Source organism: Plectropomus leopardus, chromosome 15 (assembly GCF_008729295.1).
Source record: "Plectropomus leopardus isolate mb chromosome 15, YSFRI_Pleo_2.0, whole genome shotgun sequence".
Lineage (NCBI taxonomy): Eukaryota > Metazoa > Chordata > Actinopteri > Perciformes > Serranidae > Plectropomus > Plectropomus leopardus.
The window spans coordinates 11,271,361-11,290,454 of record NC_056477.1 but is presented as its reverse complement, the minus strand read 5'-3'; the positions used below and the strand labels follow the sequence as shown (position 1 = coordinate 11,290,454).

At 38.7% G+C, this 19,094-nt stretch overlaps 1 protein-coding gene across 1 annotated transcript in view; it reads left to right on the top strand.

Annotated features, from left to right (window-relative positions):
- adam12b (ADAM metallopeptidase domain 12b) overlaps positions 1–19,094 on the top strand; it is a 106,464-nt gene that overhangs the window by 42,685 nt on the left and 44,685 nt on the right. Inside the window, exons 4-9 of the mRNA XM_042502410.1 lie at positions 8,355–8,433; positions 11,996–12,072; positions 14,492–14,681; positions 15,935–16,000; positions 16,783–16,854; positions 17,285–17,454. Of these exons, the coding sequence (XP_042358344.1) occupies positions 8,355–8,433; positions 11,996–12,072; positions 14,492–14,681; positions 15,935–16,000; positions 16,783–16,854; positions 17,285–17,454 (654 nt within the window). The remainder of the gene's footprint in view (positions 1–8,354; positions 8,434–11,995; positions 12,073–14,491; positions 14,682–15,934; positions 16,001–16,782; positions 16,855–17,284; positions 17,455–19,094) is intronic.

Here is a 19,094-nt window from a genome sequence, read left to right as displayed (position 1 = left end):
CTGTCCCACATGTCTTAATTGGAAAATGAAAACAGAATGTGCTGTTGTATGACTCGCATCAAATACAGAATATTGTCATATTTATAGTAAAAGCTAAATATTACTGTGCATGCAAATGCAGCCACTGTGTCCTGTGAAGTGATCAGGAGAGTAATACAGTCCAATATGGGTACATCAGCATTATCAAAATGTCTCCCTTTAGAGGGATGTTTTCTTTTTCCCAACAGTCGGTGACCATCAGCAGCCTCCTGTTCCCCAAGGAGAAAAATCTTATGACCTCCCTGTCACTTGCTATCAATTTTTATTCTAACTTTCTGTCAACACCCAAATATTATCTTTCACGGGGACACAGTCTTCACAGATAACAAGTCAAGCATTCATGAAGGAGATCATATGGTCAGTGATGTGGCTCTAACAGGGAAATTTAATTTATTATCTGGCATTTTGTGATTTCCCATGAATGCCTGTGATTTTGTTAATTTTCGAGTGTGTGTGTGTGAGAGAGAGAAACAGCCTCCCCTCACTGTATCATTATACCACGATTCATCGTTCACTTTCTGCTTTCTAGTGCGGAGAGCCTCGTTTCTCCCTCTGCAGTTTGCTTTACTGATGTGATGACTTCACTCGCCTCGGGCTGCACATCACACACAGAGCTGGCAAGCCTGAGGTGAGGGACGGAGACGGAGAATGCTGTTTGAATGAGTGTACCGCTCTTGGTGATTCAATAGCAAAAAGACAGGTTTTCATTTGGATCTGAACCTCATGTCAACTATAGAGTGGACACAAGTTATAACACTCATCACTGCGGCTTGTATGTTTTGGGCCTGAACACTCGCAGACTGAGTCATTGGTACATTTGTATCTGCAGGGCCGTTCTGGGGCTTTAATCTTGAAAAACAACATGGCAGAAATGACTGTTGTTTTTCTGTCTTTCTGTTCTCTGTGATCAGAGTCGTGTTTTGGGAAAAGTATCATCATCTGGACCTTTGAGAAGTCACAGCAGAAGGATTTAAATGAGAGCGAGCTGCTCTCTCTGTGACTTCTAACTGAGCAAAGATGGATCTTGACTCATTAAGGAGCTATCTTTGCTTTGGTTGGTCAATATTTAAATGGGCTTGGCTGATCAGCCAGCCTGTTTGATATTGGTCTGCTGCCTGCTGAGGTGTTTGTAGTGGAATTTTTTAGTTTGCTCTCTCATTTATGTGAATTTTTAGCTACACTAGCAGCAGGAATAAGGTGCTTGGACAGTTGGTCTGTCAGGCCACCACTTTAGTCCGCACTAAGGAATGAAGACTCCTGTGAATGTACTGTATATGACTTTGTTGATCCACTGACTTTAACTCTGGCACCACAAAGTTTGCATGTTTTTTTAGGGGAAATATCAACAACTTTTTGATGGATTGCCATAAAATTTGGTGCAGATATTCAAGACTCACAGGAAGGAAACTAAATCACACCCTGACCTCGTATTATGTGCCACCAGCTGATTTTCAAATTTTTGATTTTTCAATTGGAATTTCTCCACATTTGCTTGATGGATTACCACAAAATTTGGTGCGGGCATTTATAGTTCCCAGAGGATAAATATGTCTGACTGCAGTGCTCCCCTGACTTTTTTTGTTCCCCAAGTTTATATTTATTTAATTTTTTTACATATATGACCTGTTGGTTGCTTTTAATATATACAAATAATAGTGTATACAAATACAATAATAATACTATTGTTTGACTTTCATCACAATAAAATATGGTTGTAATAGCACCAGGTACCATGGGAGTCAGAAGGAAGATAAAAGTACAGAAGGACATATACTATACCTACGTAAACAAATAAATACATTTAAAAAATTGAAATATATGCAAGTGGTGATATTAGAGCCTTTTCAAGCCCTAGCCCAATGGCAGGAGTCACAGTTGCACATCCACACAAAGGGCAAAGGAACCTAGTCAAGGGCAAAAAAGAAAAAAAAAAAAAAGGAAACTGATATATATATATATATATATATATATCAGGGACTGAACCTCCTGGAACACAGTGAACACAGGTGTAAACACCGCACAACTCAGAAACTATTGAGGAGGGTCAAGCCAAATGGATTACAAATTAACCCCAAACCTTTTTCTCTGAACCTCACACTGTGTGCTTAATCTTCTCCAGTTTTAAGCATGACAGTATGTCCCTAAAAGAGAGGATGCCATGATCCACATCAGAAAGTTGAAATTCCTCTGGGAGGAACTCCAAAAAGTGTGACAATTGGATTTAGCTCCATTACAGTTGTAAAAATGGTGAAAAAAAAGAGTTAGAAATGTACTCTTTCAAATTTATTCTAACCAGTGTTTCCACTGACTTTTCCACTTTTTTGGCTCGGTCTGAAATGTTGCTGCAACCATCCCATATATTGCATGAAACTTTGTAACCACACTCATGCCCCCTCGGGGTAATTTGTAATAACTCGTCCTTAATCAGTTATGTAATGCCATCTTCTGTTAAAATTCTAATTTTTTTGACACTTTTGGTTTACTACCAAATTCCTGCAAAACAAATGACATTTCCATCAGCCAGATAGTATATGATACACCTGCTAAACATGTTAATGTTCATATGAACATGTAATGTCATTGTAAGCATGTTAGCATACTGTTGCTAACATTATGCCTGTGTCACACTGCTAGCATAAGCAGTGTGCAATGGCTACCTAATTGAGCTGTTGCGGCTCGCACGCTTGCGATGCTCAAACAGACAGCGTTTTTGCTGCAGCGCTGCTGCAGCGCTGCAGGCTGCAAGAACTACCATTCCATAGGTAAAAGCAGTTACTCCACTCATTTACCGAGCAATGCAAGCTACTACATTGTCAACAGAGACTCATGCAATTATGTCCAAATAAAAAGTCTTTTATTAAAAGCTAAAGCCATTCTGTCAGTAGAAATGTTGCCAGAGGGCTTTTATTTTGAAACATAACCAGGAAGGGTTGAGTAAATTAGAAATATTTGTATTTTTTCATGTTTATGATGGATGTAGACATTAAAACTGTAGAGAAAGGTGGTTTAAAGTCAGCCTGACCATCAAAACACAATATTTACTGTGTACTTTTGCTGAAAAGCATGTGCGTCACACAGAAATAATTGGTATGACTCTGTTTCTCATCTGAACAGCAGTCATGGCCGGGCAGCGCTGCTCATGCAGGCAGTGTGGCCCTGACATATGAACTTTTAGTGTGACAACTTGGCTCTGTGCAGATTAAGGACAAACATATATTGGTCTTTTACTAAACTAATAATAAAGTTTAAGCCTCCAGAGATAACTTTTTGTTTAAACATTTAATTATAAATTTAATGTTGATTTCAAAATGTAATAGCTATATAAAATTCTTAAAATTTGTTTGCTATTAGCCTGACTTTCATTATGCAATTCTGCCTCCCTCGGGATACAATCTTCTGAGAAAAATTAAGGATCAGTTTACTGCACAAAAGGAAGTGTGTCAACCATTGAACAACAATCGCTGGGAAAAAATGGTGCCGTTTGTTTTCTCAGGCTCAGCACTAGCTATTCGCAGCAAAGAAGTCATTTTGCAGTGAACGAGTGATTTTGCAGTTATCATTACTGTCCGCAGTAGTAGTGGACAGATTCATCTATAGGTCAGTCTGTTTGTGACAGTTACTGTAGGAAATATGAGATGAATGTCACATTATATGAGCAATTATTATAATTTATGCCATGAATGTTGGCAAAGTGAGGTGAAAAGCTTCCACATAGCTAAAATCTTGCAGTTATCTTGCGTGAAACCCCTACCCTGCAATTCTCGAAGCAATTGAATGAAGGTGATCGGTCAAACAGTCCATAAGAATATAGCTATCTAAAAAAATGAAAAAATTTCTTCAGTGAACATGTTTTTTCTTCTCTCTTCAATGTTGTCTCGATGTTGTATATTGTCAATCGCTCGTCTGTGGATAGTTGCTAAGCTCTGAAGAAAATGGAAAGCGTTCCCGCCAGTTTGAGCACCGGTGGCCTCAACACTGTTATTCCACATGGAGATGCTAGTTGGGGGTAGAATTGAAAAGATGAAAACTTATTGCTTTCACTTTAAGTGCCAGAGAAAAAAAAGGATTAATTTTATGATTTCATATTTTCACAAGTTACAGTTATGTTGTTGTTTTCGTGAGAGGCGCAAATGTACTTGAGTAATCTTTTACAAAGCCAGAGAAGTCGAGTGAAGGAAGGCACTCCTCTAATTCTGCAGTTCAGGGGATTTTTCTGTTTTGCTCCCTCCACTCCTCCCACCCTCATCTCCTTCTCTCCCTGGTTTTCTCTGGCTTTGCTGGCTTTGTACACTCCAGTGCACCCACTACAGCCAAGCCTAAGCTGAAGGGACATTGAGCTGTATGTAAATCAATTTGGAACGCAGCCGCAAGTGGAAATAGAATTAGACTTGTCAACCACACCTCTTTAGTTCCTCCTCTCCTCTTCATCGCTCTCTCCTTCTGTGGTAGTGTGCTCTTTTTCAAGTTAGGCGTACAGTACCATAAGTAGCAGCTATAGGAAGGCTTAGGGTTAGGCTCATGGGGGAGAGGGGATTAAGAGAAATCACTGAAGTTAGCAGTCTTCAAAGGAAGCAGAGAGACTGCAAGTGGAGCCACATTTCTCTCAAATGGTTTCATGCTCAGGGGGCTTTGTGTAATGGTGAATTATTACATGAGGCATGGAGTCACATATATGTAAATGAGGCCCGGCGCTTTAAATTTGCACAGAATTGTACATTGTACTCTCTGGATGCTTGAGAAAAGAACGATATTAAAAAACACTGATTCATGTAAACAAAGTGTGACACATCCACTCTCGGCTTCATCGATTATGCCGATGTAGGGAGGCTGTGTCTGCTAGGTTTGATTTGTTCTTTTCAAATAAAGCTCATCTAAAAACATGTTCGGTTCAGCAACAACAACAGTTCTATCTGCGGTAATTTCAGATATGAGAGAAAGTCATATCAGACTTTTCTTTTTTTTTTCTTCTTGGCAGCAGAAAAAGGAAGAGGGATTTTGTATGGTGCACTGTAATGAGTTTTTCTGGCCTTGTCTGTTTGGTCCCTGCATTGTGTTGTCATATTTCCGGCAGCCATTCATTGATTGTTATGTCCGATGTACTGTGTGTCAGCGATCCATTAAGTCAAGAGATGGCAAGGGAACAGAAACATATGTTCTTTTGAGACATCAGGGATCACAGGTTAAAAGGTTGGGAGTGACTCACAAAAAAATGTCCTTGAATGCCTTTTTGGCTTTACAGGACAGTGAAGAGAGCTAGTCATCTGGCTTTTAGAAACAATCAATAATTCATGCCATACTGTAGATTAAATTGCAAAGAAATCATGTTTATTCTGAAGCACTTTTTGTAAGATGATAACTAAAAATATAAATGAGAGATTATTTTTTTAAGATGAACAGTGCTTTCTGCCTCCCAAAGGTGCTATTAAAATACCCCTCATTCATCACAATTAACCTGGATGACTATTAGTGAATGGTTAATTAGATGTTAGACTGTGTTTAATGAATCAAGACACACATGTAGGAGCATTGAATCAGTGGATATCGACTCCAGCAATTATTGGAGATTTATATGATGAAAAAGAAACGTGACTTCAGAAGGGCCCTGTATATCATAACAAGCAGTCAAATAGAAAAGAAGCAAACTATCAGTTCACAGCGCACTTAAAATGGTTTCATCTCGTCTTAAATCCTCTGATCTGGGCTTGATCCTACACTTGCAGTTGTATAATAAATTGAGCGTTTTAGGCTGAGACCATCATCTTCCACCGATGACTAATTTCACACATCCATCTGATGCTCTGCATTTCTGTTCCATTCATAAAATTCAACACCTGTCTCTTACAAATACTCGAGGAAAATTTAAAGCAGCACTTGGTGAGTTCACACCGGCTTTTCTGTGAGAAGAACTGAGGCGATTTTAAGACCAAGGCTCATCTGCGGTTCTGCATCTACATTGCCTCTGATTGGCTGGATATTCCTCTGGACAAAGAAAGGGATGGAAGTGAGAAGTTGCTGCTAAGAAAGGAGGTATAATCACATGGAAGTATTTTTGTATTCAAAGAGAAACTTACTTTCCTGCATTGCTTGGGTTGCTGTCGTTAGGTGCAACAAGGATGACAGCCTCTGTCTGCTTTTAATTAAAATGTCAAATTTTTTTTTGAATGCACATATACTCAGAAAATAAAACCAAGACCTTTTTTTAAAGGGTTCTTTTTACTGGGACAGTAAAAAGGCAAAGAGGGAGACATTGGAGCAGTAGAGAAACGAGAACCAAGGACATTTGATCATCTGCAGGGTCATTCTTAGCTGTATAAAATGCACAGTCTCACAGAGGAGCTAAATGGTAACCAGCAAGGGCAAAGGGAACTCTTGTCAAACACACAGTAAGCATTCATGGCCTCATAAACTGTGTACTTTTGCCAGGGAGTTGATTACAGGCAGATTCCAACATGTAAAACCCATCTTTAATACAGTATGTATGGTTGTACCAAGGGCACGCTGCCCTAAGCTGGCTGTCCCAAACATGCCCCCAAAAGTCCAGCACGTGAGAATTTACTTGGAATTACTGCTCACATGATGCAAATCCCATCTTTACTGCGAACTGTATTAGAGCATTTTGAATTTTCCTTTCAGCAAAATACTATGGCATTAATGTTATTGGGAAGTTTATCACTTTTTCACATTTTCAACACTGCTTTTGCAGGTTCAGTTTAAAGATACATATTTGGGGATTTTCCATGAAGCATGCACTTCCCTCTGATGTGTCATCCATTTTTAATGAGACATACCGAGCTCTTTAAAGTGATTACTGGCCGCTGGCTTATCAGATTTGTTTAAGAGCTTGCTAATGGTGTGATAAGGCACATTAAAGCGATAATAAGTATTTAATGAAGTTAAATGTGGTCAGACTCAGGCCACTGAGGATTGATCCTTCTTTAAACAGGTCATGAAAAATGAGATTTGAATGCAGAGATAAGATATTAAGTGTTCCAGAAGTAGGAAAAAATACCTTATTGGCTTGATCCACTCTCGTCTTATTCTGGTTTTTAGTCCATGCAAGCTGTGTGGGATGGCAGAGCACTGTGGGATATGAATGATTTCCACTGTGATTTAGGCAAACACTGCCGTTACAGTTTTTGAATCCTCTACACCTCCTCTTCTGTCTTAATGAGTCCCATGTTTTCTGCAGAAAAAAGACCATTTGTGATACTTTTCTTAAACTTTTTGTGTATATGCAGTGGTTTCCAAAGAAACGGTTTTGTTTGTATCATTCTGTGTCCCCTCTCTAAATTCTGAGGCTTCTGTGGGTTCGTGAACAGAGCACAGGTGGAGCTCTCCATGAGTTTTATTTTCCCTCAGCAGCAATTTGTGACTCGTGGTGTGGATAATTGATCTGTCGATACATTCAGAGCTGATCAGATCAATGGATGAGAGGAGAAGCTGCTGCAAATGAATGCAAACTAGTAGACCCAGCAGATTTAACACTTAAGTTTCACTTTTTATTCTTCTGCTGCTCCATCTGTGCCCAGAGTACCGTCAGCGCACTGAGCGTAGTGCAATGAATAATCGAACATTACATATTTATTCCAATAGTACTCCTCATGAAGGGTCCAAAACAAATAAATTATTGCATTGGAAAACCTTTTTTATTTATTTATTTTGCATTATATTCACCTTTGGTCCATGGTGGAGTTTTTTCGAATATTTTGGACTGGACTCATGTCATACAGTTGTAGAAAAATAATGTCACTTTTCTGCATGTTTCGTCTGTTAGTACTCCCTCTCTCTTTCTCATACATACACACACATACTGAGATCATCCTGCCTGATGTCAGTGTGATTATGCAGCTGCAAAAGATGGGTGTTCCTGCTGCTCCTTTGCCAATGCTTCGGGTGGGGCTCACTGTGTCCATCTGCTCATGGCCCCTAGGAGAAAAACACACACAAATGGACACACAGTTTAAAATATATCCATACACGCATATGCACAGAAATGCACATGCACAAAATAATTACCTCAGCAGGGAATCTACTCAGTCGTGCTGAATGCCAGGGGATTCAAGGACACATACAAATCACCTAATAAATTCACAGAAAATCAAGTCTCTCTTCTAGCCTCAGAATGCTAAGCATTTCATCCACATTATCCCTCCAAATCCTTGCAAGCAACACCAATCTACATAAAAAGTCAACTAAGGGTCGAGTTTTCTTAGTAGGCTTAAAACACAGACTTTTTTTTCCAAATTCAGATTTGCAGTGTTGAAAAAAATACCTGGGTGTTTGATGTTTCTTTCTCTCTCTCTCTGTCTTCTTAGGGGTCTTTTTGCAAGCCATTACACTGAGACACATTACCGGGAGGATGGAAGTGCAGTCACCGGTGCTCACAACTTCACGGTACGGTGGCACTCGAGTGCTTTTGACATTTATGGTTGAGTTGACGTGCAGTAGTGCACTGCAGTCATGCTGTAAAAACTGACCCTTTAAAAGTGTTCACGAAGCACGAGTATAGATGAAAATCAACACTTAGTTATGTGGATCATTTACAAAAAATAGAATTTTGGATTGAAAATAGAAAGGTTAATTTTTAAAGATTTTTTTTTTTTTTTTTTGACCCCTTGCTTATTTGAAAGCCTCTGGCTGTTGCTGAACATTTATCCTGTGGCCTACATGATGATAAGCTGTGTTTTATGCTGGCTGTTTTTCAGCCATCAGGATTTTATTATGGAATCCCCTTTCAGCAGCTGATCTGTACTTTTTTTTTTTACTTTTTATTTTCTGTGTATGCTCACCATGTAAAGCAGAATGCCTGCAGCTCTTGAAATTGAAGAAAAGATTGATGTTTGTTTTGAGTACCTATTGTAACTCACAGTGACAGAATTGATTCTTCGCTGTATGTTTTTTTTTTAACTTCAAGTTAAGTAGAAATAAGGTTTCACTGCATTAGAACACGTAGCCATTTTTAATAGCCAAAGTAGAGGTGGGATCATGTCTCTGTGGCATTTCAAAAACCTGTGATTTGTGATTTCAAAAACCGTCCCCTTTCTGTCTTTAAAAGGGCAGTGTGTGGGATTTAGTGGCACATTGCATCAAACTTCTGCCATGCACTGAACGTGAACTGCAAGTCAGGATTTCTTCAGCATTCATTGTTCAGGAGGTTTTTACTGGGAGCCTAATAATCTACAGAGGTCTAAAATAAAAAAAATAAAAAATTCTGACGCTCTCGTGCAGGGGCTACTAACTACTGTGGTCAAAATGAAAACGTGCATGGCTCCATCTAGGAGCAATGTTTGGTTTGTCCATTCTGGGCTTCTGTAGAAATATGGCTGTGCAACATGGTGGACTCTGTGGACCACAACCTGCTCCCTTTGTAGATATAAACAGCTCATTATAAGGAAAGGAGATTCTTATTTTCAGGTGATTATACAATTGGGAAAACATACTTATTGTATTATTATATTATATTTCTGCCAATATGGCCCTTAAATCCTACACACTGGGCCTTTAACATAGTTAATAGTATTCAGCTCTTTTGCAACTAAGTGAAATTGAAATAATTGTTAAATGAACGGTGGCGAGGACAGTTTGAAAAGTTGCTCAAAGCTTGGAGGAGAAATTTTTGGTAACTCGGCAATGACTGACAAGTCAATTTCCTGCAAAGTTATGCAAACAGTGTTTTCTAAACTCTCTCTCTCTCACCTTTAATTTTGTGTGGGAGGATGTTACAAGCATTGCATCAGGCTGTCAAATAGACATACTGTATTGTCTTAGATAAGCCTCGCGCAGCTGCACACTTTCAGCACCTGCTGTCACTGAACTCAGCAGTCAGCCATGTGTTAATCAGGGATCAGTGAAAAGACGTGTACTGTAAATAAACTCTGCTATCTTACGAATTGTCTGATGAGACAAAAGAATTCATGAAAATATAATGATTTTGCTCCTCACAAGTCGACAGCTACAAAATAAACCTGAGCAGGAAAATCAAGACAATTTTCAGACCATAAAGCCATTTAAGGGAAAATAAAACAGAAAAAGTAAATGTCATGGAGTTAACTGAGATGTATTTCATCTCTTTTCTGCTTTTTTGTAGCTCCAGGAAATCTAAAAATGAGCTCATGACTTAATATTTCACTTTGAATGCATTTAGCCACTTTAAAAGTTACAGACATATTGAGGATAGCTGAGGAAGACAATCACTACCCCTGCCTGATGTTTTCTTATATGAAAGGTGAGCTAATCTAGGTCAAGCGTAGCCTCAGCAAAGAGCCTTTGTAGCTGCTCTATTTTTATACTTAATGTAATGAATCTCCATCACCACCAGGCTCAGTAACTTGTACTGTACTTGCCAAACAGAAATCGTTGGAAACGACTGTTTTATGCAAAAAAATCTCACCTCTAAGTATTTCCTCCTGCAGTTCAATATTTGGGATGAGAAATGGTCAGCGTAGTGATTTAATGACGGTTGATTTAAGAGGGCTGGAGTGCTGCAAGACAGTAAATGGAGGTCTGTATTCCCTCTTAATGAGAGTCACTTCCTCTGCTCTCTTTTTTCGCAGACAACAGTGTTCTTTCTGTGTCTGAGGAGCCTTAAATGTCCCCTTTTCTTTCTTCTAGACCACTCTGGTGGAATGATGAAGGAAAAACAATTACCTCTTAACTGTCACATCCCATCCGTGTCAGTTCTCTTTCTCTCTTCAACTGTGGAGGTTGCATTTGTTTCAAAATGCCTGTTTGTATGGAGAGGGATAGGAGGAAAGACTGTTACAATCAGCTTTTGTTTTTAATATCGTATGCTTTTTGTTATTATTATTATTATTGTTATTATTAATATTATTATTGTGCCAGTGATCTTCATTTTCTCGTCTGTCCGTCCCATTCTTGTGAACATGATATCTCGAGAAGAGGACCATGAGTCAGTTACCTCAAATTTGGCAAAAACGTCCTCTTGGATTCAGTGACAAATTGATTGGGTTTTAGAGGTCAAAGGTCAAGGTAACAGTGACCTTGCATCAGTCTAATTCTCACAAATTCGATATTTCAAGAACTCTTTGAAGGAATTACGACAAATGTGGCATAATCATTAACCCGGACTCAGCAGTGAGCTGATTAGAATTTGGCTGTCAAAAGTCAAAGTTCATGATCACCTGTGACCTTGCGTTGATCGCATGTTCCTGAATGCAATATCTCAAGATCACTTTGAGGGACTTTCCTCAACTTTGGCGTAAATAACTACTTGGATTAAAGAATTACCAGATTTTATTTTAGAGGTCATACATCAAAAGTCAAAGTCAGTGTGACCTTGCAGTCGTCTCATTCTCATGAACACACCATCTGAAGAAGGCCTTGAGCAAGTTTCCTCAAATTCGGCACAAATGTCCGCTTGGACTCAAGAATGAACAGAGTGATTTTGGTGGTAAAAGGTGAAAGGTCAAGGTCAATTTGACCTCACAAAACAGGTTTTTGGCCATATATGACTTTTTTTTGACATTCAGAATGATGAATTCCCAACCCTAACCCTGGCCCTGACCCCCAAACCATAACCCTACTATAGTTAGCCATTTTTCAACATTTCTTTCTTTTGAAATTCTACACCATAAATTTCTTCTAGATGCTATACCATAATAACTCAAGGATTAATATACCTGACAAAAATTCCCACAAATGTCTAATAGGATAACATGATGAAGTGATATGTCATATCCTAAAGGTAAAAGGTTACCTTGGCTGTCACATCATGATGTTCTGCAAAAACACTGGCCATTACTCAGTATCATATCTGAAGAACCGTAGGGGATAGTGACATTAACTCTTGGTGTCCACCTTGAAACGGTGCTGATGTAAGCTGTAAGTGCAACATCAGTGGTTTTTGGAGGCATACAACTGCCAAGTCATAATTCTAGTTATATTATCCAGTGGATGAAGCTTTCTTTGTGGTTTCTTACCGTTTTCCCTCTTTTAGAATAACTGCTATTACCATGGGGAAGTGCAGGAGCATCCAAACTCTGATGTCACCCTCAGCACCTGCTCAGGCCTTCGGTAAGAAACATAACCATCATTTTGTATTCAAGCAGCATCTCAACGTTGCCCTTTACGTGCTATTTGCCTGCAATGTTTATATTTACTTCACACTGCACAGCAGCCCATCGCTCTTAAGCCCCTTAAGCGCGCTGTCAGTTAGTTGGTGCGTGACTCGCAGGAATAGGAGAAAATGTCACACCTCATTGTCTTTGTCCACAGAGGCATCCAGGAAATATCTGCACTTTTTTTGGCAGTAATTGGCTTCCTGCTGTTGCTAATAACCAACCACAATTGGAAGATTTGAGATTTGGGTAAAAAAAACTAAAAGTTACGTGAAGTCATTTCCTTCCTAATTAAACAGCAGGAAAACAATTTTGGAAACAGATTTTCCTTTTTTTTTTTTTCAATGCAATAACCAGTAATGACAAAGAACATTTAAGTCCACATAAAAGGGAAGTTAGCACATCTTTACCTTCTATACTATGACATATTTACCAGTGAAACTAAATATTTGAGTGGTGTACAGTTTGACTGGAATGCTAAAAAGTGGGTGGGGTCAGAGTTTAGCATGATACGGAGCTACAGTGGAGTGGGCTGCAGAGCAGACTGTGTCTACACTCATCATCCACACTGTTAAATCAGGAGGATGAGGTGGAGATGTCACAATGTTTTGGAAATGAAAGCAAAGGTTTTGCCCACTGATATTCAAACATGCATCTCTTACTATCTCTCTCCTTATTGCTCTTTTGGCTGATACAATGCATAGCTGAAGTGCAGTTTAATATGATAGGTGCGGCTAGCTAATCGCATTAGGTCTCATTTGATTGGATGAACTTTTGTGAACGTCCCTGAGTGCACGATTGAGCAAGCAAGCAAAACTTTATTTGTACAGCGCATTTCATTTCAGGTGGAAGCACAATGTAAAGCGCAAAGTGCGAGGTACAAACTGCGGGCACAAAACAAAGTCGTCAGCAGACTATAGAAGCAAATCAGAACCATTAAAACTAAAACTAAAATCTGAAAACAAGAAAATGATGAAGAGTAAACCAACACAAGTTACAAATACATGTGAGTCAGAACTGATAAAAACCAGTTAAAATGAAATACAGTGCTAATACTAAAACTGAAAATTTAATAAAACAAGATAAATAGAGGATAACGTGATCAAAACCAGAAAGAAATAAGTACAAATAATAAATAACCAAACGGATAAACCATTTAATGTAAAAACACACCTAAGCTAAAAGCAATAAAATAAAATGATAGTTAAAATAGTCAAATAGTTGACTCATCAAACATTTGAAACCTTTTAAAAACCTTTACAAAAAGGGAAAAGGCAGGGATTTTGATGTTGCTGTTGGCTATACTGTTTGTCATTTTGAGTAAATATCACAATATAAAACATGTGTTTTCTGTTTTAAAAAGTACAAATGTAGGAAGAAAGCAAGCAGGCTGCCCACGTATCTTCTAAGTAGATATGTCTCCAGTCTGATCTCAAGCACACAGCTGATATTTATATGCTTTGTTTACATGATGTAACAGAAGTGCAGATTTAATGGGTTCAGTGTGGACAAAAAGCTCAGATGTTAAGCTTTGCTACATGATAGCCACACTGTAGCTTTCTGTTGAGACACACTTTTATGTTTCACCCAATAAAGGCTGCTGAGTCAAGAGGGAAACCTAACAAAATGTATTCCTCTTCTTATTATTATTATTTATTTTGCATATAATGAGATAAATGAACAGTTAATGGGGACACAGGATAAAAACTGGGGAAATGTATTTTTTCATTTAAATTTAAATAAATTAAATTTAAATTGACTAACATTTAATGAACATTATTGATGTTAAATGGGAAAAGTGATCATTTTAATATTAAAACAAAAGACTAATGTATAAAAATACCAAACTACTATAAGATATACTTAATTGTCGCCAGAGAGAATTTGCTTAGACAATAGTGCTACACCCACCTGCAATTAGGTTGAAGCAATGCATAGTCAAACATGACAGTGGTAAACCGCAGAAATAAGAAATACATGCAAATAAACATGAAAAAAAAAGAAAATACTTCAAGTATTGCACGTACCTTAAGAAAAGATAGGCAGAACAGGCATTATAAAAATGAAAAGCCATAGAAACTATAAAAATTAAGAATTAGTAAGAGCTTTTGTGCATAAAGCCATGAGGAGTTTTGGCACTAACAAGGCTAGTGTTAAAAGCTCTGTGTGGCTTGGCACTGTTACCAAAATTTAAAAAAAAAAAAAAAAAATCTTTTATAGTTTGGCTTCAGTACAGGTGGGTGTTCAGGAAAATGAATGCAACCTCAGTTGTAACATATTCCATTAGAGAGAGCCACATTCAGTCATATTATGCATTTGAGAGATTGGTTATGCATTGAGGCTTTGACCTCAGACTTCTGCTGCTGTCTCTGCAGAGGCTTCATCGCACTTGAAAACAAGACATTTATAATTGAGCCGGCGTCTGGACACGATGACGGTGTCCACCTCATCTACCGAGTGGAAGAACTCACACTGACCTCGGGATCCTGCGGCCACGGCTTCAACATGTCCTCTGTTGCCCCTGAAAACCACATCAAAAGCCCCTTTCAATCCTTCCACACAAGGGTGAGATTAGTATTGTGCTTTTTTTATTGCAAAGCTTGTATTAGAGCCAACGGATATCACAGTTCAAAGCTTTATTGTCATATATTTGAGCAGTTTTTTTGTTGTATTTAATTTTCAAATGTTTCCAAAGGGTGAGACTAACATTCACTTGATGAAAGAGAAATGGGCGTTTGACCAAAGATCAGAAAACTGGCACACAGAGACCAGTTTGGATGAGTTCCCAGAGGGCGTTGCCATGGGCTTGACACATTTTATCTGCGCTTAGAGCCCCAAAGTCGAGGGCCCATGCAGGTTTGGCAAAAGATTTACATGGTGCGGTTGCAGCATCCATCTGCTGCCATTCTCTGCAATGAAAACTCCGTCTGAGCCACAAAGTGAAACTTAGCAACATGCAGTAGTTAATGACCCCTGAGTAATATCTGGGCTTTGCCATTTTAGTAGAGCATCAGTTCTGTTTAAACAGACGGGATGTTTGGGCAAGAGGATCACTGAATATGGCTGCATGACACACACATTTTTGTGTGATGACTTCTCTCAACTCTACTATGCTGTTAGTGAAATGAGACAAAATTGCTGGTGGCTTAGTGGCAGCTTTTTGGAAACCTTGTTTATTCACTCTCTTGCCAAGAATTAGATAAAACTATTGAAAACCGCTCTCATATCTGTATGCTGAATATAAAGCTACAACTGTCAGTTAATTAGCTTAGCTTAGCAGAAAGACTGGAAACAGGGAAATTATCCTGGCCTCCAAAAGTAACAAAATGAACCTATTAGCACCTCTAAAGCTCACAAGTTCATTAAAATGTGTATATATATTTTTTTTTTTTTTTTTTTTTTTTTTTTTTTTTTAATGAGACAAAATTGCTGGCGGCTTCCCCAGAGGGCGCTGCCATGGGCTTGACACATTTTATCTGCGCTTAGAGCCCCAAAGTCGAGGGCCCATGCAGGTTTGGCAAAAGATTTTGCTACAGGCATAAGATTGATGTTCCTAAGTCTTTGCAAGAAAGTGTATAAGCATATTAAGAGATTTTTCAGGTTTTGCAGGCTTGAAAGTGTTTATCTAAAGGCGTTTAATGAATGCTGACACGAAACGATAGACAGCACATCCGTTGTGTGTCTGATATTTGCCTGTACTTAAAATATAAAATAGCCAGATCTGCGGGAGGATCAAGTAGATAAAAGTCACTGAAAACCTTTTTTTTTTTTTAGCAAATCATTTTTCTAACATTCAGCATCTCTGCTTTTTACTTCAGCATAAACGGCACACTCAGAAGACAACCAAGTACGTTGAGCTGATCATTGTTGCAGACAACAGAGAGGTAATGCACCCACGCTGCTTCCATTCACAAATGCAGGTTTTGAACAACAGGAAACAACACACCAAAAACACAGCAACCCTTCATGAGAAAAAAGCAGGGTAAGCTGTAGTAATAGTAGAGCAGGTCCCGCTGGGGCTGCAGAATTAGGTCAGTGTGCAACAAGCAGTGTGGTCCTGTGGCAGAGGCTCCGTTTTGACAGGAAGTGCTGAATGATTCCCCAGCAGACCAGACAGGAAACAGGAAAAGCAATGTGGATACAGAAGGGTCTTCCTTCAGCACTGACGAGCTCATTGTGGGGTTTCCTCTTGGCAGCCCTTTGCTAATGCCCCCGACCTCACTGGAAAAAAAAAAAAAAAGAGGAAATGGGGCGAAAAACAAAAAAAAAAAAAAAAGGATAAGGGATCAAGTATGTTGTCAGATTTGAAGTCCAGCACCAACGCAGGTGAATACACAGTAGGGTGGAAATAGTAGGTCTGACTTTGCTGCAATTGGATCAAAAGCTTTGCGGGCTGTCAGATCTGCCAATATACCTGCTCCCTGCGGCCGCGCCATTTGTCTCTCTAACACTGGGAGATTTTTCTAGATCCAGATGGTCACAGTTTGACAAGCTGCCTAACACTCAGTAAAACGTATTGCCTTTCCAGGTGTCCTGTGTTGTTTCATGCTTTTTAGTTCTGAAAATGACTGTAACTCGGTGTCACTCATGTCTTCATGCAACACAACTACTTCTGGGTGTAAATCTCTCCATGTCTACCACTGACTACGTATCTTTTTTTTTTCAGTTTCAGAAACAGGGGAGGGACGTGGAGAAGGTGAAACAGAGACTGGCAGAGATAGCCAATTATGTGGACAAGGTAAAACATCCTCTCCCCTTTGCACAAGAGGATAAATCATCTTTTTAAAATAGAAGTACTGCAGGCAGCAGAGATTAATGGGATGACTCTTGGATGTATTAATGTCCTACTGGAACAGCTGCTTTTTATCCGTCTAAAACCTCAGCCAGAGCTGTGGATCTATAGCTAGCAGATACAGTAGGCAGATGGATTTACTTAAGGGAATCATAGATGGAGACGTGGAAAACACATGTTACGATCATATGAAAAACATAAAAAGAAGAGGACTCAGGGCTGCTGTAATAAATGACATGTAATTTAGTAAATTGAGGAACCTGAAGTAAAAGTGTGTCACTTATTTGTTTGAAGGACTTTGATAATTCATGTAATCTAAGCTCTATAAATCTCCCACCTTTCTATCCACGCTGTCTCTCTCTGCTTATCGACTCAGTTCTACAGGGCCCTGAACATCCGGGTGGCCCTGGTGGGTCTGGAAGTGTGGAGCGACTCTGATAAATGTCCCATCACCCAGGATCCCTTCACCACCCTGCATGAGTTCCTAGACTGGAGGAAAGTCAAGCTGTTGCCACAGAAACCTCACGACAACGCTCAGCTCATAAGGTGGAAATTCAATTTAACAGAAAATATTGAGCCCAAAAAATAACAACCAAGTGTTTATACTGGTACATGGAAACAGATCCCGAGAGAGCTGTACTATGGTTTTACATGTCTCAGCCCGTCAGCTGTGAAGTTGCTTATAGTTGACATTATTACACGCCATTTTCAGAGAAAATTGGCTTTTTACATTGATTACTGACCCAGTCAGTCAATGTTTTCCTTAATGTCCCTATTGTACTTTAATCGTGTTTGTGTAAATTGATTTTCATATGGGATTAAATTAAAAATATTTTGGATCCCCATTAGCTGCCACCTTAACAACAAATACTCTCCAGCGGGTCCAAAATACTGTATATAAGTATGATCAACAACTGTAACTTACACCACATACAGTAAATAAAAGATCTGCAATATCACTGTTACATCAAACCAAACATTTACCAACAGCGTTTCCTCAGCTAAATCTGCAGAATATGCATAAAGCACGTGTGGAAATTATCATTATTATTTTTTATTTAGGGATTAGATGGAGCCCTCGACTCTCTTTTCCCATTCAACTCGTTCCTCCTCTGGTACAAAAAATAAATTCAGCACTGATGTAATACTGCTGCTAGATGCACAGGGGAAACACTGAAAAATGAATATCTCAATCATAATGCAAGCTTCTTAAAGCTTCTTTTACTTATTCATGTTAAAGATTTGCCTTCAAAAACTGTCACTTTAGTTGACTATTCCACTGAAATATGGCAATGTGTATAATTGTTTTAGCATTATGTTACTCACCTGATTACCAACAGTGGGTACACCCAGAAAATATTTTTTAATAATTACAGATAATATGTTTGTTCTACAACCACTGCATTTCTAAACAAAGTTAATATACTACATCTTCAAGGAATACTTCATCCACAAAACGACCATTTGGTTATCAATTACTCACTGTGTTACCATGAATTCATGAGAAAAGAAATAAAAAAAAACGTTTCCTCCCATGCCTCCACAGTGAATAAAGAATCTGAAAAAGGTGAACGTTCCTTGATAATGAAAGTAAACAGGCACCACATTTAACAGCAGCAAAACTATATCAAAACATCAGTTTACAGACGTCTCATTTATCCAGGCGTATGCTCAGTAATTCCCAAACACATGCATTTTTGCCAAAATATTAGGATTTAAAACATGTAAGTAAAGTCGACTTAATGAGACTTGGATTATAGACTGAATCACAGTGTTTATTTACAATAACTTCTGGGTAGAAAACCGCCACATCGTGTACATATAATCAGACAGTGCTGAGTAAACTCTGCCTTCATTAGTTAGTTTTAATCCACCTAAAATTAATCAGTTTAAGTATAAGCTATATTTGCAATATTTTCACTGCTTTGCCTTGCTGTGAGACAGCCCGCACCAGCGGAAAATTAGAAACAGATATATTTAAAAAACAGACTCCATTGAGGAAAAATAGTCATTTTACTCGACTGAATAATGGGATTGCTGGTCTACCGCTGCCTTGATCAGCTATTGTGTCAGGTTAAGCAGCGCAAATATTCAAATATAGAGTACACTTAAACTGATATTGATTTTTTTTCTTTTATGTGGCTAAGATAGATTTTTGAACATTGTTCAGTGTGCGTGCCTGTAGA